Consider the following 23366-nt stretch of genomic DNA (forward strand, 5'->3'; position numbering starts at 1 on the left):
ACACCCAACGGCTGAGCCACCCAGGCATCCCAAACTATTTCTAGTTCTTAGGTGTTTATATATTACACTTGCTTGGCTAAATGCATGCCATTTGGAATTGGCCTGGGGTATATATAAGCGGACCTATTTTAGGATAACTGTACTCAGTGCTTTGTATGTGGAAATTAAAATAAACTATTAGGCAGCACAATCATTTGAAATAGGTTCTGGTAAAAACATAACAGGACCTATTTCAAAAGTTGAAAAGATATTTTCTGTTTTTAGCTCTAACAAGTATATGTGTATTTAACAAATAGATTAAAAATCAACTTTATGAAAAATAGTTTTTGTATACTAATAAAAGCTAATTTCCAAATGCGAAAGAGGCACTCTGTTTTTGGCACTGAACTGGAAGCCAAGAATACACAGGCTGTGTCCCCCTTGAAAAGCATACTGTGTTTGTCATCTGCCTCAAACTATTTTATTGCCAGCTATATAATCATTGCCTACAGGGCAAGAGGAAAGTGGAGATTTGGGAAGAAATCTGTTACAGGGTCAACGATAAAGAACAATAAAACAAGAACTACTAGAGCCAAAACCTGTTACTATAACAGCATTTCAGGTTTCAAAAAGGTTCATCTGAACTGCTTTAATTTGTCCTAAAACTCAGGCTAGGCCATAATAAGAGCAAATCTTGTCAGCAGGCTGGGTTGGATGACAGGCCAATAGTGTATGTAAACTCCAAGCTGGAAGGGAATGGGGTCAGTATCACTTCTTTTCTTTTCTTTTCTTTTTTCTTTTTTTTCTTTTCTTTTATTTTCCTTTTTTTTTTTTTTAAGATTTTACTTATTTATTCATGAGAGACACACACACACACACACACACACAGAGGCAGAGACACAGGCAGAGGGAGAAGCAGGCTTCATGCAGGGAGCCCGATGTGGGACTCGATCCTGAGACTCCAGGATCAGGCCCTGGGCCGAAAGTAGGCACTAAACCGCTGAGCCACCCAGGGATCCCAGTATCACTAAATTTCCCCAGGGAATATCAGTCAACACATATATGTCGGGCCTGCTCCATGTAAGGCACAGAACTGGAGATCTAGTGATTAGCAGAGCAAGTGTTGCTCCTGCCCTCCTAAGGCCACTGCACCTTGAGGTTCTGGGTTATGACTCTATCGGAAGGTCTCACTAATTTGGAAGAGCAACTCTAGAATAATGAATGGTCAATAAACTGAAAAGCTTGGAAAGCAGGGGGCACTGATGAGAAGAGTTTGGGAGTCAGGCTAGATCTGGATTTTGAACCCAGTTTTGTGAGTTATTAGTGTTGAGACTTAGCAAATGAACTGTCTGTGCTTGTTTCCTTATTAGTAAAATCAAAACGTTTCTTCATAGGGTTATAATGAGCATTAAGCACAATCCCACTGAGATCATACAGATAAAGTACTACTGCAGTGCCAGCCATATTATAGGTACTCAAAGTTCTCTTCTTGAGAGAGAGAAACAAGAAATATATAGAAAAAAAGGTATCCTTTTTGAACCTGAGAAATGCTGGGCACCCAGAAAAAAAGCTCTGGATGACTCATTTCTTCAACTGTGGCTCCCTCTGCCCCCTTGCAGGCTTGAATCCAGTGTTGACCCCCTACCAACGAGATCTTATTCTTTGCAGAGAACTAGAACTGCTCCAGAGGAGAGTATTCGGAGCAGGACATGCTCCTAAGCCTGAGGAAGGTACTGCTCACATGCAGTGAGTCCCGGCACCTCCACTGTTTCCAACAACAAAGTGGATGGAGAACACTTCAGCCTTGCTAAACAATGCCGGAAGTCTGGCTGGGCCAAATGCGTTAGGCTATTAGGACGGTGCCATGAAGTCCAAGTCCATCATTTTGCCTTCAAAGGGGGAGGTGGGGAGAAAAGGGTGGAGGAAGAAGAGGAAAAAGGGAAAGGGGAATAAGTGGGGAGGGGGAGATAATGGAGGAAAAGAGAGTTTTGATGTCACAGAGAAATGACTGTAGATGTATTTTTTTTTTCACTCTGGACTTCAGCCAACCACCTACTTTTCTCTGAGCTTGACAGGATATTGATCAATTATTAGAAAATTGTAAAATGCATTATAATTTTCCCAGGGATTTTGTACGAAAGCTGTAATGCTTAAAGACCAACCGAGAAACTCTCGGCTAACCAGAGCTGATGTCAACAAGTCTTGATACTTTTTTTGAGTCTGCCCCATTTCTCCTCTTCTTTAGAACTTTCTCTAACCAGTTCAGGCTAAAGTAATGTCTCTTTTCTCTGATCTCTTACGGCAAGCGTTGCCTGGACGACTCATTCGGTAACTAATCATGTTCTACTGCCCTTGTCATCTCCTGTGTAAAGTATTTACACTTTTTTTTTTTTTTTAAGAGACAGGTTGTGTGCCTGAGCAGGATGGGGGAGCAGGGAGAGAGAATCGCAAGCAGGCTCCAGCCTGGGGGAGCCCAGAATGGAACTGGATCTGACCACCCTGAGACCATGACCCCAGCAGAAGAGCCACCCAGGCGCCCTGAGTATTTACACTTTTTAATTTCCCCTCCATCATTTATCTTTGCTGTTGCCCAGTTCTTCACTATTCCCGTCTCTAATCATCACTCCTCTTTCCAACCATCCAGTCATCTTACTAATGGGAAAGCTCCATGAGGGCAGGGACTTTATTTCAAACTGCTTCTCCCACCATGACCACTATTTCATACACTCATCTGCTGCTTTGGAAACATGCGCTGTCTTGGTTGACTTTTAGAACTAAGTTGAATTCTTGAGAAGCCTGTTTTTGAAGTCAGAGAAATATATCTACCATCCACTAAATAACTCTAAGGAGTTTGGGTGGCAGGTTCAAGGGCACTTATTGCATCTGCAGCCTCAAATGCTAGGCCCCGCTGCTGCCAGCAGCATCTTCCTGGCGGAGGTGAGGCCGGTCATCAGGTTAGGCTCCCTGGGGCAGGACAGGGTGCAGGGCGCAGGCTGTAGGGCCAGGCTGCAGGCTGCAGGGCGCAAGGTGCAGGGCCAGGGTGCAGGCTGCAGGGCGCAAAGTGCAGGGTGCAGGCTGCAGGGCACAAGGTGCAGGGTCAGGGTGCAGGCTGCAGGGCGCAAAGTGCAGGGCGCAAGGTGCAGGGCCAGGGCGCAGGCTGCAGGGCACAAAATGCAGGGTGCAGGCTGCAGGGTGCAAGGTGCAGGGCCAGGGCACAGGCTGCAGGGCACAGGCTGCAAGGTGCAGGGCGCAGGCTGCAGGGCGCAGGCTACAAGGTGCAGGGCGCAGGCTGCAGGGCGCAAGGCACAGGCTGCAGGGCCCAGGCTGCAGGGCACAGGTTGCAGGCTGCAGGGCTCAAGGTGCGGGGTGCAGGGCACAGGCTGCAGGGCGCAGGCGACAGGGCGCAGGGCACAGGCTGTAAGGTGCAGGGCGCAGGGTGCAGGGTGCAGGCAGCTGGGCGCAGGGTGCAGGGTGCAGGGCTGCACGGCCGTCTGCTGGGCGGGCACACGGAGCGGCCCTCCGCGGCCCGGGGCCGCCAGGTGTCCGGCGTCCGGCGCTCGGTCGGCGCGGGCTCGGGGTGGCCGCGGCGCTCGCGGACCGGGGCATCCACGCGCCGTCCTCGGGCCCGGGCGAGCGGGGCGGCGAGCGGGGCTGCGGGGCGGCGCGGCGGCGCGGCGGCGGGGGCAGAGGCCGCGTGGGGGCACGGGCCGGGGCGCACCTGGCACCTGCGGCCCGGCGGGGCCCCTCGCGGCCCGAGGCGGCGCACGCTCCCGGCCGGCCGCGGCGCGGAGGAGCGGGTGGGCCGGCGGGGGGGGGGGGGGGCGGGGGCGCGCGTGCCCGCGGCGGGGGCGCGCTCTCGCGCGGGCTGCCGGGATCGCTCGCCGCCGCTGTGGTAATGTCCGCCATGTTGGCCATGGCGCAGGGAGCGGATCGGGCGGGCGAGCGGCGGATCTAGCGCGCGGAGGCGGCCGCGGGCGGCGGGGGGCTGTTTTCGGGCGGGGTGGGCGCCCATGCGGGGGCCGGGGGCAGCGAGGAGGAGGAGGCGGAGCGGGCCGGCCGCGCTGCACTGAGGAAGGAGGCGGAGGAGGCGGCGGGAGTCCTGCCCCCCCTCCGCGCCCGCCCCGCCGCCGCCGCCGCCGCCGCCCGGGCCGCTCCTGCGAGGCGGGGAGACAATGAGTAAACTCTCCTTCCGCGCGCGGGCGCTGGACGCCGCCAAGCCGCTGCCCATCTACCGCGGCAAGGACATGCCTGACCTCAACGACTGCGTCTCCATCAACCGGGCCGTGCCCCAGATGCCCACCGGGATGGAGAAGGAGGAGGAATCGGTAGGGACGCGAGTGTTTACCCCCCCCCGCCTCCCCCCCTCCCCTTTGTCAGTCGGGCCGCGCCATTCACAGCGCGCTCTGCGCTCGCTGGAGGGCGCCGCCGCCGCCGCCGCGCCCGGGACCCTACGCCGGCGGAGTAGCGTAGCCCCCGCCGGCCGGCGCAGCGCCCGCGCGCCCGCGGCCGCCATGTTGCTGCGTCCCCGCGCCGCCGGCAGCTCGGCGCGCCGCCACCGCCGTGAGGGGGCCCCGCCGCCGCCGCCGCCGCCGCCCGGCGCGCGCCCGCCCCCCCCCCCCCCCGCCGCGGGGTTACCTCAGCGGCTCACGCGGCAGCCCCGCGCTAGGACACAGTCCCTCTCTCCTTTTTTTTTTTCTTTTTTCTCTTTTTTTTTCTTGTTTTGTTTTGTTTGTTTTGGTTGTTTTTCGTTCTCTCTCTCTTCTCCCTCCCCCCCTCCCCCTCCCGCCTCCCCGCTTTCAAATTCAGTCGTGCCCTCGGGCCCCTTTGAAATGACTTATGGACCGTAAAGCGCGTCGCCAACGAACGTCCGCGTCGTGTGGCCAGGTAACCCGCGCGCGGGGCGCGGGGCGCGGGGCGGGCGGCGGGGCAGGGGGAGGGGGCCGCGCGGCGACCCGTCCCCGTCCGCGCCCCCTCCCCCCCCCCCCCCCCCCCCCCCCCGAGCACGGTCCCCGGCCAGGACCGGCCGCTTCTGCAAGTTGCGGCTGTGGGTGCCTCGCGGTGGGGCACCCGCGGTTCTGCCCCGTCGCCCTCCACGGGACTCGTGTCGCCTCCGCACGGACCTCCCCTGTGTCCACAGGGTGGAAGGAGCCGCGTTAAAGTTTGCATGCGAAGTTCCTAGTAACGGCGGCCTCACCAATTTCTTCAATGAACCTGCGGTCCCGCCTCGCCGTCGGCCCCGGGCGCGCGTGGATTGGCTGCCCGGCGCCCGTGCCTGTCAGAGGGACGGCTCGGGGGTGTCCCGGATTGGTGTTCCTCCTCTGGCTATTAATATTGCAGGAAACGCTGTCGCGCCTCTGATTGGCTGCTCGGGGGCTGACCTCATTGCCATGGCCCGGTTATCACGACCTTCTTGCTGGGGTTTGCTCACGTTTCGTTCGCCTCGGTCTCTGGTTCCTTGAAAGTCGTGAACTTTCAGCAAAAAAAAAAAAAGAATATGGGCAACATAGTGGGACGTGAACATTCAGTGCTCGGCTTTTCGGATGGCGAGGTGGAAAGCCCAGTATTTGCTGTAGATGAAGGTCCAAGTCACGTGAGAGCGTTCTGCGCGTAAAACAAAGTTTGTGTCTGACTTAGGTCGATTTTCCATGGGAAGGTTGGTTAAAATAAGGTCATAGTGTGCACGGGAATTAATTGAACTTTATTATTATTATTTTTTTAGGATTTTATTTTTATTTATTCATAACAGGGAGAGAGAGAGAGAGAGGCAGAGACAACAGGCAGAGGGAGAAGCAGGCTCCACGCGGGGAACCCGATGTGGGGCTCGATCCCGGGGCTCCAGGATCATGCCCTGGGCCGGAGGCAGGTGCTAAAGAGCCGAGCCACCCAGGGATCCCTAATTGAACTTTAATGCACAAGTGTGCATTACACAAAGTTAAATTTTTGTGAGTATTTTATGGGTTTTGACAAAAGGGGAGAGAGGTAACTTAGGAGCCTTAGAGTACCGATAATGTACGTAGCCACTTGGATCCAGTTAGTTTGGTTTGGGAAGAACTAAAGTCAGGAAACTTGTAGAATGAATAGTTAGCCCCTGGAATATAAATCGCTCTCTGTGAACAGTGATCAGCAATATAGCTATTGCTTTAGTTCCTTAGTTTGCCACGTGTATCTTGGTGTTTTATCTGAATTTAGGAAGAAAACTTGCAGTTCAGTTATTTATTTTTTTGGTGATATATTAAAAATAAATGTTAACTCTTTCACTATTGACTTTTTCAGTAAAAGTTGTGGTTTCCCATCTAGACGTTGGAAGTTAGATTACATTGGGTTGTTTTCAGGAGCCTGCTTCAGCTGCCCAATTTTAGGGAAGAAAAAAAAAGAAATCACCTTCTGATGGAGTTAGAGTCGACACCCAGGATTTCTCTTGGTCCTGGCCTTCCTGCCTCTTTAATGTTACAAATCTGATTTTACTTAAAATCAAAACAAAACTGGACAAACCCTGATTTATAGCCAAGTCTTTTGCTTCCCAGGATGTCCAGGTGGGGTGTTCGTTTTCTCTTTTCCTCTTTTAAGTTAACGTGTAAGTCAGAAGACTTACGCTTTCAGGAGTGAAAGCCAATTCAGTTCTTTTGGTCTTATTTACAGGATTTCTGTTATTCAGCAGAATTATTCTTTAAGTAAATGTTCTTCCTTGATCGACAGTTCTAAGCAGCAGTAAAGTATAAATCTCCTACATGTTTTGTGTTTCACTTGAGTTCTATTTCAATTCAACTTCCATTTTCAACATGTTCTAATTACATTTGTAAGCATTTCTTTTAATTGTAGACTTGTAAAAAGGCAAAAACCCAAAACCTGTAGGTTTGTAATTGTTTCTTTGCATTTCTAAACTGTCCACAGTGTGACTCCCTCCCTGCCGTGGATCTTATGCTCCTTCCTGCTTCCCAGTAAAATTAAGGACTGTTATCTGTTGGATTATTATTAGACTTTGTTTATGGAGTCACTGACTCAATTCTGAGTTACATTTTGGTGATACTTATATAATTTAGGTGTTCTTTGGCATTGATAGCACTCTCTTTTTCTCTTAGCTCTTTTGGACATGCAGCCGTCTTCTCTTCCCTTTCCTTATTTTCTTTGTCTTTTGCCTAAGTCTGCCAGTTGGCATCCTCCTAAACTTGATCTCTGTAGAGCTCTTCATGGCACTTGATTTAGGTCAAATACTGTAAACATATGTTTGTTTACAATTCAAGCAACGAGAAAGATGAGGTGGTCGGTGGTGCTGCCATGGCCCCCTTAGTGTTTTATAGTGGTAGTTGATGTTCTTGATGTTCCTTACCATTTCTCGAATACTTCTTGTGTCTCAGTTACTGTGTTAAGCACTTCACATACTATTCAATTCTTTTTAAAGTTCACTTTTTTTGAGGTATGATTTACATACAATAAAATGTGTTCATTTAAAGTATAGGGTTTAAAAAAAAATAAAGTATAGGGTTTGATGAGTTTTGGCAAATGTGTACACCCGAGGAGATGCCACCACAATCAAGATGAAGCAACATTTCAAACAAACATTTAAGTTCCCTTGTGCTCCTTTGCAAGTCAGTCCCTCTCCCTTAGTAGTTCTCAGCAATTACGGATGCGCTTTCTCTCCCTGCAGATCAGTATTGTTTTTTCTAGAATTTCATTTAAATGGATTTCACATACTTTATTATTAGGCTTCTTTTGCTCAGCATGATGCATTAAAGATTCATCCTTGTTACATGTATCAGTCCGCTCCTTCTTATTACTGAATAGTATTCTAGTGAGTTGATATATAATATATTCATACGCCTGGATATTTGAATTGCTTCCTGTTCCTGGCTTTCATTTAATCCTTGTAACAGTCCTGGGGGGTATTATTATTTCTGGCTTATGGATGAAGAAACTGAGGGTCTCACTGTTAGTAACTGGTAGGGCTAGCATTCATGCCCTTGCCTTTAATATCACAAAAACCATCCTTGTAACCACTAGGCTTCATACTGACTTCTTACAGAACCACAGATTACCTTCTGAACTGTTGTCAAGTTCATTATAGTTTTGTAAATAATGCTTCACTTTTTATAATTTTGGGAACTTTGAAAGATGACATTGATTTGATTGGAATATTAAATTATTAAGTATAGTTTTTTGTCACTTAACTGTGTGTGACTTTTGCTTTTGGCAAAAGGTTTTTTTTTTTTTTCCTTAGAAGTTTGTTAGCTTTGCTTCCCTATACTGGCACCATTGTGTTTATCTATCTAAATGTTTTTGTTGTCTTAAGGATATAAGAAATTTGTGGGAAACTATTCTGTTATCTAGATTTTATCCTAATAGAATGTAATCTTTATAAGGGCAAAGATCTTTGCATATTTTGTTCATTAATATACTCTTGAGTATCCGGGAACTGAGCCTGGCACATAATATACATGCTTGCTAAATAAATGATGGTTCAGTGTTGAATGAACCTCTAATTTTTTTTTCTTTTTCTTTTTTTTTTTTTAATTTTTATTTATTTATGATAGTCACAGAGAGAGAAAGAGAGAGGCAGAGACATAGGCAGAGGGAGAAGCAGGCTCCATGCACCGGGAGCCCGATGTGGGATTCGATCCCGGGTCTCCAGGATCGCGCCCTGGGCCAAAGGCAGGCGTCAAACCGCTGCGCCACCCAGGGATCTCCTAATTTTTTTTTTCTATATCAAAGTCTATATTTTTGGGAAACTGTGTGTGTGTGTGTGTGTGTGTGTGTGTGTGTGTGTGTGTAAAATACCAGAATTTGGTAAATTAGTCTTCTGGAAATTCTTTTTGGTTTCTTAGTTTGGTACAACATATACCTAAACTCTAAGCCTTTTTTTTTTCTTTTTTCCTCTTGAATGAGAGGCTCCTTTAAACATAGAACTTTTTTATGCATAGGTATGGCTGCAGTATTAGTTTTTATGTTGTATTATTGTCATGGATGTGTGTAAATTTATGTAAAGATATCTTCATAGTAACATGTAAAATGAACCAAAATCCGTATGAAGCATATAAATCTGCTTATTTTTAAAGAAAAAGACCATGACTGATTTGAATTGCCATTTCTCCTTTAATGTTTTAGTTGACTAATTTTGGTGTTATTTTAATATTTGAAGTGACATTTCCAGGGATAGAGTAGGAATATATTCAGTCTTTCTCACATTTCTCAGTTATTTTTGGCACTAATATATTTTCATGTTTCAAAATAGGGTTCTAGAGAGGATATAAAATAAAATTTTGTAAGCTGACGTTGTAAGAACATTTAGCATTTATTCTTTCAACAAAAGCAAATAGTGGCCAGGTATCAAGAGTGTCAGGTGTTAATTTAAGTATGACATTAGGAAACTATTTTAAAGGGGTAACTGCGTCTAAAAGTATTTGTAAGGCTATCTACTGGAGTGTTGTTAGGATGAAAATTAAAAGACTATGATACCGATCTTGACTTTGGGGAACTTAAAGGAGTCATTGAAGTCAAAAACATATTTGGAAAGTTAGCAAAAGCTACCAAGTTAAGTCGACCTGACAAAAAGAGCATTAGAAAAAGCTAAATGTCAGTACGGTTGAGAGAGAGAACTTATTGGAACATCTAGAGGGGTTGGAGGGAGATTTAGCAATTTGGGCTTTTGGGTTTGGTTGTACAGTGTTGAAGCAAATACTTTAGTGCAGGAATGTTTGAAGCAATTTCTATGGATGTTGGGGTGCCTGGGTGGCACAGTCGGTTAAGAGTCCTTCTCTTGGTTTAGGCTTAGATGGTGAAATCAGGGTCTTGAGATCAAGCCCCACATGGGGCTCTGCACTCCATGCAAGGTTGGCTTAAGATTCTCTTTCTCCCTCTCCCTCTGCCCCTCCCACTTCACAATTACTCACATCCTCTCTTTCTCGCAGATAAATAAATACATCTCTTAAAAAAAAAGCAATTTCTATGGATGTTAAGTAGACTGAAGGTTCTTCCAATGTACATGTTTTTTATCTGTCCTTTTCAATCCATCATCCTGAAACTTCAGGAAGGTAGCTCTATGTCATTTCTGAGCATGTTATTCTCTTAGCTCTTTCTCCCTTTTTTGGACACACAGATGACTTTTATCTCTTTTCTCCCCCTTCCTTTGTTCTGTGCTGCTGTATGTTCAACACTAGAAATTGTTTATTTATTTTTGGCTTTTATTATTTTTAAAATATTTTATTTATTTATTCAAGAGAGAGACAGAGAGACAGAGACACAGGCAGAGGGAGAAGCAGGCTCCACGCAGGAAGTCGGATGTGGGACTCGATCCTGGGACTCCATGGAGGATCCTGGCGGTGGGCTGAAGGCAGGCGCTAAACCGCTGAGCCACCCAGATATCTCTAGAAATTGTTTACAACAAAGTTGGCACTCAGCAGATATTTGGTGAATGAATGAATAAAAGTTAAGGTGGAGGTAAGGTTGAAAAAGGGTAGAATTATACCAGATTATAGATAGTTTAGAACGTTAGGCCCAGGAATTTGTAGGATGGTGTAGAAAAAGAGCACTGACTTGGAAGTGTGAAGTCTGTTTCTAGTTTCTTTTCTTAGTGGCCAAAAGATCTGGGAGAGTTGGCTACCTTCTCCAAGCCTCAGGTCATTTCATCCCTACCATCACAGCTGCCATTTATTGAGTGTGTGTTAGTGAGTGTGCTGTATGTACCAGGCACTCAGTTAAACTCACTAGATGGTTTAGAACTCATTATAATGGCAGGATGTGTAGTAGGTGCTATTGTCTCTTTTCTAGAATAAGAAACTGATCCTTTTTACTTAGAAAAGGTGACCATGGCATCTCTTAACTGGACCGGAACATAGTAAGGGCAGTGTTTGAACTCAGACCCTATGAGTGAGTGATTCTAGGGCTCTGATCTTTACCATTGTATTGCTTCATCTATACGGTGAGTGGCTTGAGAACTAGGTGATACCTAAAGTTTATTACATTTCCACTGTTCTGTCATTTATTATTCTGTAACAAGGAAGAGTCATTAAAAGTTTTTGCCTCAGGGAATGAAACGAAAGAAACTTTGAGGTGAATACCTCTTGTAAACATATTTTTAAAAAAGATTTTATTTAATTAAGTTCTTTATTTTTTAAGATTCTGTTTATTCATGAAAAAGAGAGAGAGAGAGAGAGAGAGAGAGAGAGAGAGGCAGAGACATAGGCAGAGACACGGGCAGAAGGAGAGAAGCAGGCTGTATACAGGGAGCCTGACGTGGACTTCATCCCGGGACTCCATCCATCCCGGGACTCCATCCTGGGACTCCAGGATCACACCCTGAGCCCAAGGCAGGCAATTAACCACTTAGCCACCCAGGCGTCCCAACACATTTTATCTATGGTTTAAGTTTAGATTTCAGCAGTATCAGTTCTCTAAAAATGAGGCCTAAAAATATTTAACAGGTGGGATCATTAGATTGGTTTTAAGTAACAGAAACCAAATCTAGTTTCATTAAAGATTCCTGGGTGTGGTCTCAAAGATCCTAAAGACTGCTTTAACAGTCAAGGCTTAGGAAAGCGAGGAACCAGGGCTGCTATGGGCCCTTTAGCAGCAAGTAACATTAACATCACTAAATTAACAATTCCTAATCTTTTTTTTTTTTTTTAAACAATTCTTAATCTTTTGAGAGGTAGTATGCGAATGGTAGTGATTAAGTGCAAATGTTCTGGAGCCAGACTGAATGGTTTTGAGTCCTCCAGCAGGTTAAATTGATCTATAAGATTTCATAAAGTTTTAGGATGAATTGTGGTGTGCTTGAGACAATTTGTGGCATTTAGTAAGCAGTCAATAAATATTAGCTATTATTCTCATCATTGTTACATTTTTTTCATTTAAAAATCCCAGATCCTGGTGTTAGAGGGCATACTGGTTTAGCTTGCATCAGGTATCTGTGCACCTGTAATTCTTACGTGTGTGGAGGTAGAGGTGGGGGTTCGGGCTTGTTAGTACACATGTGCCGTTAAGGGCTACCCTTGAGAATGAGACTTTAGTCAGGTAGTGGCCCTTTAGAGATTTACTCCTGGCATGTATGTAACATAATGACCAAAGGTTTTGAAGTTAAATTATTTTATTTTTTATTTATTTTTTAACGTTTCACCTAACAGTATTTTTTTAATAATAAATAAATTTATTTTTTATTGGTGTTCAATTTGCCAACATACAGAATTACACCCAGTGCTCATCCCGTCAAGTGCCCCCCTCAGTGCCCATCACCCATTCACCCCCACCCTGACCCTCCTCTGAAGTTAAATTATTTTAATCCATGGTTTGACCCAAGGTGAATTTACATACTTAGGGTGTTTTTACAAACCTTAAATTTGAAAAGTATTGTAATTAGATAACAATGTTTTACATATTTTACAATAAAATGGTAGAATGTGTATTGCCTTTTTAAAATGAAATTTAAGGAGTATAGAAGAAGTCTCCAAAATCTTTTTAAAGAAAACATAACAACCCTTTATACTAATTTTCAGAGTAGTAAGGGATGTGTTTTGTGTGACCTCAAAGATACCACTTAACCTTCCTGGCCCTTAGTTTCCTCATTTGTGAAATAGAATTGGATTGAGTGACCTTTACAGTACCTTTGGATCTAAAAATTAGTAGCATCTGTGAATCCACATTTCTACCTACTAGGCATATTGTCCAGAATATTATTTAGATGGAAAGAACTAATAAGTGAGAGACTAAATATTAGGAAGCTCCTAGTAGGTGAGCTTTAACTCTTTAAAGAGTTATTTATTGGGGCGCTCGGGTGGCTCAGTGGTTGAGCGTCTGTCTTTGGCTCAGTGCATGATCCTGGACTCCCGGGATCGAGTTCTACGTCGGGCTCCCTGCATGGAGCCTGCTTCTCCCTCAGCCTGTGTCTCTCCCCCCACCCCCCACCCCCCGTGTCTCTCATAAATAAATGAGATCTTAAAAGAAAATAAAATTTAAAAAAGTTATTTATTGAGATGCTGTTAATTTGGTTGAGAGTCCTTTTTTTGTGAGGTTCAATTACATGTATCTATTATTTGATACTCATTTTTCCTAGAGATCAATAGAGAAGTCCATGCTGTATGTTTTGGAGATGATCAGTTCCCTTGCTTTCTTGAGGTTTTCTTTTACTGTTTTTACTACTCTTACTGCTGCTGTGTCCTGAATTTTGGTATGGTTTTAGCCCATACCATTTAATTTTCTAGTACCTCATGTTTCTCACTTGAGAGGAGAGTGTGTGTGTGTGTGTGTGTGTGTGTGTGTGTGTGTGTGTGTGTAGATAGGTACGGATATATGCATGAGACAGTGAAAGAATAGACACCTATTTTCCCAATTAGACCAGATGCCTTAAGGAAGGTATACTGTCTTCATTTTACTCGGTACAGGCTGGATACCTACCCAGGCACTTAAGTGATTGAAAGTTTATAACACAGGCAGTGACCAATATACTGGACACTGGGATTGAATTTGGTTGTATTCTTAAACATACAGCTCTACAGCTTCATTTGATTACAAGTAGAATTGAAGTAGAAAAACAGTAATGGAAAAAAAAACAGTAATGGATGTGTAGGGGATAGATGAGGAGGAAGGGGTAATAGGAGTAAGCCACGAAGAGACCAATGTAGATAACAGTAGGTCCATCGTGATTATGTGATCTTATCTTAAAATTGATCTTTGTTTATATTTCACCTTGTCTACACTTGAATGAAACAGAACTTTGGGTTTATGTAGTCTACCTTGCAGCATCGTTCTTTACGGATTTAACAGTGGAGGAGGACACGTCGACGTCACTTCCACATTCTCCACAGCACCATTCTCTTATATATGCTTTTTGGTTCTTTTTTCTTGCCAGCTGATACCACTGGGCAGTCAGAAGAATGCAGAGTGAAAGGCTCTCTGCTAGCCCTCTAACTCATATCTTTACTTCCGGCTTTCTCACTTCCCTTTTTTCGGAGGAGTCTGGACAAAGGATATGAGGTTGTTGGTTGGGGAGTGGACAAGCAGCCCTTATTTGTAGTACTGTTTTGATGAAGTTGGTACTTCAGAATTGTGTTCACAAATAGGGTCCATAGGGGCAGCCCCGGTGGCGCAGCGGTTTGGCGCTGCCTGCAGCCTGGGGTGTGATCCTGGAGACCCGGGATAGAGTCCCACGTTGGGCTTCCTGCATGGAGCCTGCTTCTCCCTCTCCCTCTCCTGTGTCTCTGCCTCTCTCTCTCTGTGTGTCTATGAATGAATAAATAAAATCTTAAAAAAAAAACCAAAAACCACAAATAGGGTCCATAGTCGTGGCCTCTGTCACTTTCCCTCTGGGCAAGATAAATTACTTCATCTCATTAAGCCACTTTGCTTCATCTGTTTAATGAGGAGTATTTCAAAAGGTAATCTTAGGTTAATGTTTTTGGTAGACATAAGTCAGTGCCTTATACAGGCGATTGCAATTTTTTATTAATAACAATTTTCAGTTATTCAGGATAATAAATGTGAAGGAATATAGAAAAGAAAATACAGAGTATCTCCATACATTATTTTGTGGTATAGTTTCATATTTTTTCTTCAGTCAATTAAGTATATTTGTATGGTTGTCAAACATTAGCAGATACTGTATTTTCCTCTTTCCATCTCTGTTCTTGGCAGAACATTTAACAATCAAAATGATTTAAGAAATTAAAGACTTTGAAAATTAGCAAAGAAAACTAAATCTTTAGCTAATCCTCAGAGTAATACTTGACTCCTGAATAATTGATAGTTAAATATTGTATTTGATTTTAGAAGTGATTTTTTCCTTGGATTATTTAGTTGGTCATGGGGGAAAATCAGTTTTAGTGATAAAAATTTTTTTTTAAGATTCCATTTATTTATTCATAAGAGACACAGAGAGAGGCACAGATATAGGCAGGGGGAGAAGCAGGCTGCTTGTGAACCTCCTCACAAGAAGCCCGATGTGGCACTGGACCCCTGAACTGGGTTCACGCCCTGAGCCAACGGCAGATGCTCCACAGCTGAGCCACCCACGTGTCCAAGTGATGAAAATCTGTTTGGTGTGTATACTAGAGACTTAAATGAAGAGAGAAGTTCTAATATACCAGTGCACTCTGGGATGAACGTTTAAGTTTGGAAACTTTGGAAAACACGGCACTGAAGAGGGTATCTTGCCATTTGATCCTTGAGATGTTTCTTGACTGGCACATTTTTGGTATTCTAATTTGTTGGATTATTGGACTGTCACAGGCATAGTAAGTAGTAGGTTTATTGATACTCTGCCTGCTAATTCTGATAGCATTCCAATTGGGATAACCTCTAAAGGTTTCTCCTTCATTTTCCAAATGGGGGCTGTTGCATCTGATTTAAGAAACATTTCCAAGGCTTCTTAACTTTTTGTGACTTGGATTTCCTTGCAGTTTGATAAAACTTCTCAAAATGATTTTTTTTCTGAAGTATAATTAACATACTTTGTTAGCTTCAGGTGTATAATATAGCGATTTAGCAATTGTATATATTCCTCTGTGCTTTTCAAGATAAGTATACTCTTACTCTCCTTTATTAACTTTTCTACTTTCCCCTCTGCAACTACCAGTTTGTTTTCTGTATTTTAAGAGTCTGTTTTTTTGGTTTTGGTTTGTCTCTCTTTTTATTTTGTTCATTTGTTTCTAAAATTCCACATATGAGTGAAATCATATAGTATTTGTCTTTGATTTATTTCACTTAGCATTATACTCTCTTAAGTCTTTCCATAATGCTGCAAAAATGGCAAGTTCTTATTCTCCTTTATGGCTGAGTAATATTCCTGTGTGTGTGTGTACACACCACAGTTTCCTTATTCATTCATCTATTTATGGATACTTGAATTGCTTCTATAGCTTGGCTGTTGGCTTGTAAATCTGTGGTAAACATAAGAGGTGCATGTATCTTTTTAAATTAGTAGATGTGTTTCCTTTGGGTATATACCCAGTGGGGAAATTACTGAATCATACGATAATTGTACTTTTAATTTTTTGAGGAATCTTCATACTGTTTTCCACAGTGACTGCCCCAATTTACATTCCCACTAATAGTGCACAAGGGTTCCTTTTTTCTCCATATTGTCAACAACACTTGTTATTTTTTATATTTTTGATTTTAGCCATTCTGACGGGTGTTAAGGTAATACCTCATTTTGGTTTTGACTGGCATTTCCCTGATGAATAACAATGTTGAACATCTTTTCACGTGTCTTTTGGCCATTTGTAGGTCTTCTTTGGAAAGATCTCTGTTGCACCAAAAAGAATAAAATACCTAGGAATAGACTTAACCAAGGAAGTGAAAGATCTGTACTCCGAAAACTATAAAACATTGGTGAAGGAAATTGAAGACGACACAAACAAATGGAAAGATATTTCCTGCTCATGGGTTGGAAGAACCAATATTGTTAAAATGTTCATATTCCTGGAATGTCTGAGTGGCTCAGTTGGTTAAGCATCTGACTCTTGATCTCAGCTCAGGTCCAGATCTCAGGGTCATGAGTTCAAGCCCTGTATTGGGCTCCACGCTGGGTGTGGAGCCTACTTAAAAAAAGTTCACACTACCTAAAGCCATGTACAGATTTAATGCAATTCCTATCAGAATACCAATAGTATTTTTCACAGAACTAGGACAAATAATACATTTGTATGGAGTCCCAAAAACCTTGAAATAGCTAAAGCAGTTTTGAGAAAGAACAACAAAGGTGGAGGCATCACAATCCCAGGCTTCAAGATATGCTACAGAGCTGTAGTAATCGAAACAATATGGTACTGGTACAAGAATAGACACGTAGGTTATTAATGGAGTAGAATAGAGACCCTAAAAATAAGCCTGTACTTGTAAGGTCAGCTAATCTGTAACAAAGGAGGCGAGAATATAGTGGGAAAACTGGAGCACTTCTTTACACCAAACAGGAATAAGCTCAGAGTGGATTAAAGGCCTGAATGTGAGACTTAAAACCATGAAACTCCCAGAAGAAAATACAAGCAGTAATTTCTCTGACAGGGACGATGGAAACATTTTTCTAGATAGGTCTCCTGAGGCAAGAGAAAGAAAAGCAAAAATAAACTATCGAGGGCAGCCCCGCTGGCGCAGTGGTTTAGGGCCGCCTGCAGCCCAGGGCGTGATCCTGGAGACCCTGAATCGAGTCCCACGTCAGGCTCTCTGCATGGAGCCTGCTTCTCTCTCTGCCTGTGTCTCTGCCTCTCTCTCTCTCTCTCTCTCTCTCTCTCTCTCTCTCTCTGCATCTCTATGAATAAATACATAAAATCTTAAAAAAAAAAAAAAACTATCGAGACTACACCAAAATAAGTTTTGGTACAGCTCAGGAGACCATTAACCAAATGACAAGACTACCTACTGAATGGGAGAAGATATTTGCAAGTGATGTATCTCATAAGGGGTTAGAATCCAAAATATGTAAAGAACTTTTACAACTCAGTACTGAAAAGAATCAATAAAAAAAATGGGCAGAGGGCCTGAATCAGAATGATGTTTTAAATGCATACAATGAAATCACATAAGCCAGTTATACTGAAAGTTACCAAAATAGTAAAACAATTTGTAATTTACATGCTTAACTAACGCATTATGACAAGATCTAGAGTTGAGTCTAATTATCTTAATTTTGAAGTAGTGATAGATACAAATAAAATTTTGACAAATGCAGCTACTGTAAAATGACATTGAAATGACCTGTGATTTCTGTTGCTAGTCTTGTGTATTACTACTACTGTTTTGCCTTTTGTCGACATTAGTAATTGAAGGAAAATGTCAAATTTGGTAGAAGTTAGTGGATTTAGAGAAACGATTATTTTCTCATCCAGATTTATGGACTCCTCAATTCTTTCTTTGGATATGTTGAGTCTGAGTTGAGGTTCAGAATGCCTCAAGAATTTCTTTGGCCCAAATGGCAATCCTATACCTGTGTTATCTTTGTCCCAAATATATAGTCAGGCTAGAGATTTTATTTCCATTACTATAAAGGAGATAAACAATATGTTATCTTCATGTTTAAGGTATTTTCTAGGTTTTTAAGTTGAAAAATAGTAGGCCTATGTGATTTAAAGATAACTTCTTAGAACAAAGTGATATGTGAAAAGTGTCTTGTCTTCCCCACATCCCCAGACACTCTAGAGGCAGCTATTGTTGGCATCGTGTATGTGTGTCCTAGAAAACTTCTAAACAAATGCTTTTTTCTTCATAAAGTAGGCAAATATTTTTTGTATTCATTTTATAAGTAATATGTGATCTTAGAGTTAGTTTCTTAATCTAGAGTCATAAAGTCAAGTAATTTTGATTTAAATTTCTTTTAAAATCTCTGAGGAATTGAGAATTGGCAAATTGTAGCTTTCTAATGGAATTGTTTAGAGTTTAGATATTCCTGTATGGCAGTTTGGCTGTCTATAAGCCTTGCATTGTGGGTAGGACTTTTGTTTACTTTCTTATATGTAGGATAAATATTTTAAAGTCAGATTAACTGTTGATTAAGTGACTTAGTGTATTTTCTCTACCAGTTATTTATGGCCTTAAATAGCAGTTTGTGTCAGAAGAGCAACAGTAGGCTATCCTTTTGAAGAAGATGGTCTTATTTTGGGTGATCATGTTGGTGGATCTTTCATTCAGATTGCACTCTAACTTTCACTGAGGTTTGTGTTTATTCATTGAGTAACTATCTCCATGACCATTTTTGTATTCATCTGGTACAGTGAATGACATATGGTAGTTGCTCACTAAATATTTGCTGATGGAATGAGCAACACCTGCTATGTACAGAAAGGGGTAAGATATGGTACTGTCTTCAAACAGTTTATAGTCCCAAAGAAAAGAGTTGTACATCGATGACTCTGTATAAGGTTTAATGTGTTATGTTGAAGATAAAAATGATATTGTGGAAAGGGACATGATTTGGACAAGAGTATATTTGAGTTCATGTAATAGCTAAATCAGTAATAAGATACTACTGAGTTATTTTTTACAAATTAGTTTTGAAGTTATTTCATAAGTCAGGAAGCTAGGAGTTTGTTTTTTGTTTTTGTTTTTGTTTTTTTTTTTGGGTGCATGTCATTGCTTTTCAACATGTTGGAAAGTTTGGGTAGCCTAGGTGGCTGAGCGGTTTAGCGCTGCCTTCCGCCCGGGGCCTGATCCTGTTGACTGGGGATCGAGTCCCACGTCGGGCTCCCTGCATGGAGCCTGCTTCTCCCTCTGCCTGTGTCTCTGCCTCCCCCCCCCCCCTTTTGCTCTCGCTCTCTATGTGTCTCATGAATAAATAAATAAAATCTTTAAAAAAAAATGTTGGAAAGTTTGTGATGCCCCGGAGAGTTGTTAGGGGGTTGAAAGAATTGTGGTCTAGTATAGAGTTATCATTTAGAATAGGCAAGCTTGAGTTAAGAGCAGTTCTTAGAGTTACCTGGGTGGCTCAGGTAATTAAGATTCTGACTCTTGGTTTCAGCTCAGGTCATGTTCTCAGGGTTGTAGGTGGAGCGCCCTCACAAGGTCCACACTGGGCGTGGAGCCTGCTTAAGATTCCGTCTCCCTACCCTGTTCCCCCTTCTCTTAAAAGCAAAACAAAACAGTTCCTATTTAATGAGCTCTGGGGAAAGAAACGTTGTGATAAGGAGGATGACCTAAAGAAATTGTGCTGCTTTATTATTATACAAGTAATGTGCAGGTTTTACTTATTTTGCTTTAAAGCACAGATGACATTTTCCATGAAGTACTTTTCTGTACGTTAGAGGTGTTTTAATCATTACTATCTGAAATATCAGCTCAGCCATCTTAGAGGAGGGCTTTTAGAATACCTCCAAAAGAAATACAAAAGATTTAGGTGATTCTCCAACTTTGTCATCCATCAGAATCACCTGGAGGGCTTGTTAAAATGCTGGTCAGTGGGCTCCATTCTGATATGGTGGTTTTTAGTGGGTCTGGAAAGAGGCCTGAGAATTCATATTTTTAACATGGTTCTCATGCTGCCTGTCCAGTGACCAGACCACCCTTTGAAAACTACTAATTTTACAAGGGAGAATAGCAGTTCTCATTTTGACCACATAGTAGAATAATCTGGGATGCTTTTATAAAATATGTGTGTAGCCTTTACCCTAGATTTACTAACAGAATCACAATTTATGGGAGGTGATTCTGATTGTGAGTGGAAAAAAGGGTTAGTATGTGTGCCAATGTCCCTTGCCTGTCTGCCTTGCTATTTTACCTCTCCTGTCAGAGGTATTTCTACTCCAATTAATATATTGGCTTTTGAACTTTTTCGATTGTATGTATAACCAAAATAAAGTGCACCTTGACATACATGCGCACAAATGTTCTCTGTAGTTATGTTTTGTCACGTTGCCGTGAACAATGAATTAATGAGTACTGAACCATCGCTCCTAAAGAAGATATAAGGCTGGATTCCTGTGAAGCTCTGGTCACAGCATTTTCGACCACATCGATGTAAAATCTTGTTTTATGTATGTTTGTTTTAAAGATACTTTATTTAACATATACTGCAGTTTCTTGGCACTGAACTCACAACCAGTGGCACTCAAACTTGTGCCTGAATGAAGTTTGTCATACATATTTTCTCTGTAAGGCGCATCACAGCCTCTTGTGCTTAGGAACACTACACAGCACTTCACTACAATGACATCAACAAAACCTGCAAAAATGCAAAAAAGTGGCACTAAATAGAGCATTAGAAGCACACTTGTTTACAGTGTGAGAGCTGAAACAAGAAGCGTCACCTTATTTGACCTCAACTGGGAACAGATGATTGGGAGGGCTCAAATGCAGCTCTGTACATTCTTTGAATGACTGAGAGTACTGCATATAGTGATTTGGGGGGGGGTCACAAATTTTTGTGAGTACGTGAATTTGCAAATACAGAATTTGTAATGAGGATTGGCTATACATACGTGTTTTTTCCCTTTTCATTTCTATTTTGTTAAATGAGCTACTTAGTGATTTTATGGTAAACTAGATTCAGCCCTCAGCTTGAAAAATACTGTTATAATTCAGTAACATGTTGCATATTATTTATTAGTTATGCAATGATAAGTAGTAAGTGATATTAAACTATATGTATATGATTTCCTTCATTTAGAGAATTATAGGATTTAGTCTTGATAATAGGGAGCTGCGGTTTTGGAGGGTACATTGTTGGGTTTGTATTTGTGAAAGATTGTTGATGGATAGATTGTGGAGGGCAGTTCATGGGTGGCAATGGTTGGTGGTGGCGATGGCAGACTGCAGAGACTAGGCTAGCTATAAGGCCAATGCACTAGAAATGTGATTTCTAGTTATGTATTTTCAGCAGATTTGTGACAGAGTAATGACAATTTAGATGCCTTGTGGATTAAGGGATTTCAATTGAGTCTTAATTTTATATCAGAGATTTCATAATTGAAGTCTCTGGTACCTAGATAGACCTAATGGGGTTTGTGAACTTAACTGATTTTTTTAACCAGTTTTATATGTATGTGTCTTGATTACTCCATCATCAGATTATTAATGAAGTAAAAGACCTAGAGGAGGTTAAGAATTACATTTTAGTAGATAATACAGATTACTTTTTTCCGTTATTAATCCTAATTGCATATGAATCATAACATTCTAAGTTTTTGAGAATTCTAAGACATTGAAAAACCTTTAGACTGTTCATGTTATGAAATGCAGAATTTTTACAGAGCATGTCACTGAGAAATGTAAATGTACTGAGTATAGGGAAAATTCTTTGTTTTAAGCACTAAAGTAACATTTAGATATTGATTGCCTGTATTTCAGTGGATTTGTGTTTAGAAACAGTGGCATAATTCAGATTTGCCTGACTTGTTTTTTGCTCTTAGGACATTAATACAGCATAGGAAGGTACTCATTGTGTAGACTAGTAAAGCAGTACAGAATGATCACTGGAAATGTGCTCAGCCGTTTGAGTGTATCTTGAGCGTAGCTAATGTCTCTGTGAATTGGAAAACAAAACCCCAAAAACATCCACTTTATTTTATGTTTTTGAAAATACCTCTTCAGAAAATGAGTGGGAAATATCAGAGAGGCTGACAGAACAAGAGAGACTCATAACTCTGGCAAATGAACGAGGGGTAGTGGAAGGGGGGGTTGGGGTGACTGGGTGACGGACACTGAGGGGGACACTAGACGGGATAAGCACTGGGTGTTATACTATATGTTGACAAATCGGACTCCAATTAAAAATATACAAAAAAATGAAAATACCTCTTCATTATGACAGTTTTATATATATGCTTATTTGTAAAAAAATTCAGAATATACCCAAAAAGCATAAAGAAGAAAATACAGATCCCTTGCAATCCTAGCATTGAGATATCCATGGTTGACCTTTCGGTGGATGTAACTTCCTTCCAATGCTTTTGCCCCTCTGTACTTGTATATTTATAGGCACATATACACATGTAGGGGTATGTGTCTGTGAGAGACAGAGAGAGACATTTGCTTTTTAACTGGTTCCTTTCAGAATGAAAAACCTGTAGAAAGACTGGCCAAGTCTGAGTCATCTTGGCAATTATTAAATTAGCTGTAGTCACTGTAGCCTGAGAAGTGGATGGTATAAGAGAATAGCAGTTTGCATTTTAATCATTGATGTAAAGGGAGTTTGGAAGGGAGGAATAGTGATCCTCCAAAACAAGGGAATTTAAAGCATAAATACAGTTGTTTAAAAAATGCCTATGGGTTCGGCATTGATTTTAATTTGTTGATATTATAGACTTTGTTTCATTGTATATATTTATGGTAATTTAATCAGTTCATTCCTGCTGGATATTGGTTTTTGTGGAGGGGGGGGGGCACCTGGGTGGCTCAGTGGTTGATCCGCTCAGGTGGTGATCCCAGGGTCCGGGGATCGAGTCCTGCATCAGGCTCCCTCCTCACAGATAGCCTGCTTCTCCCTCTGCCTATGTCTCTTCCTCTCTCTGTGTCTCACATGAATAAATAACACCTTTAAAATAAAATAAAATTTCTTAGCATTTGGATTTATTTTTTGACTTCCTATTTTGTTTCATTGTGTAAAAGATTGACTTATATTTAACTTTTTTTGAAGATTTACTGTTTTAATCATTTCATTGTTTTATCTTTATATTCTTACTATTTTAAAAACTATATGGTGAGGCTAGTTACATCTCCCATTCCTATTGCTCTCCTTTTTCAGTTTTCCTTACATATTTTTCCACATGAACTTTAGATTTTTGTCTAACTCCAGGGAGAAGATGTTGGTGTTTTTTTATTGACATTTATCATACACTTATAATTAGCTTATAGTGAATTGACATCTTTCTGATGTTGACTTCTTGTCCAAGAACATGGTTTGTCTCTTGAACATGGTTTGTCTCCTTTGTTCGTTGAAGTCTACTTATGTTTATTTAACAGGAGCATTTTTTTTC

The 23366-nt window shown here is 42.0% G+C and overlaps 1 protein-coding gene across 2 annotated transcripts in view; it reads left to right on the top strand.

Annotated features, from left to right (window-relative positions):
• Nucleotides 1-3862: 3862 nt before the first annotated feature.
• LOC129495530 (enhancer of polycomb homolog 2) overlaps nucleotides 3863-23366 on the top strand; it is a 118824-nt gene continuing 99320 nt past the window's right edge. For both annotated transcript variants that reach the window (XM_055303114.1, XM_055303115.1), the window contains exon 1: nucleotides 3863-4304. In XM_055303114.1, the coding sequence (XP_055159089.1) occupies nucleotides 4152-4304 (153 nt within the window). In that variant the 5' untranslated portion in view covers nucleotides 3863-4151. The remainder of the gene's footprint in view (nucleotides 4305-23366) is intronic.

The sequence above is a fragment of the Nyctereutes procyonoides genome, unplaced genomic scaffold (assembly GCF_905146905.1).
Source record: "Nyctereutes procyonoides isolate TBG_1078 unplaced genomic scaffold, NYPRO_anot_genome, whole genome shotgun sequence".
NCBI classification, from domain to species: Eukaryota; Metazoa; Chordata; class Mammalia; order Carnivora; family Canidae; genus Nyctereutes; species Nyctereutes procyonoides.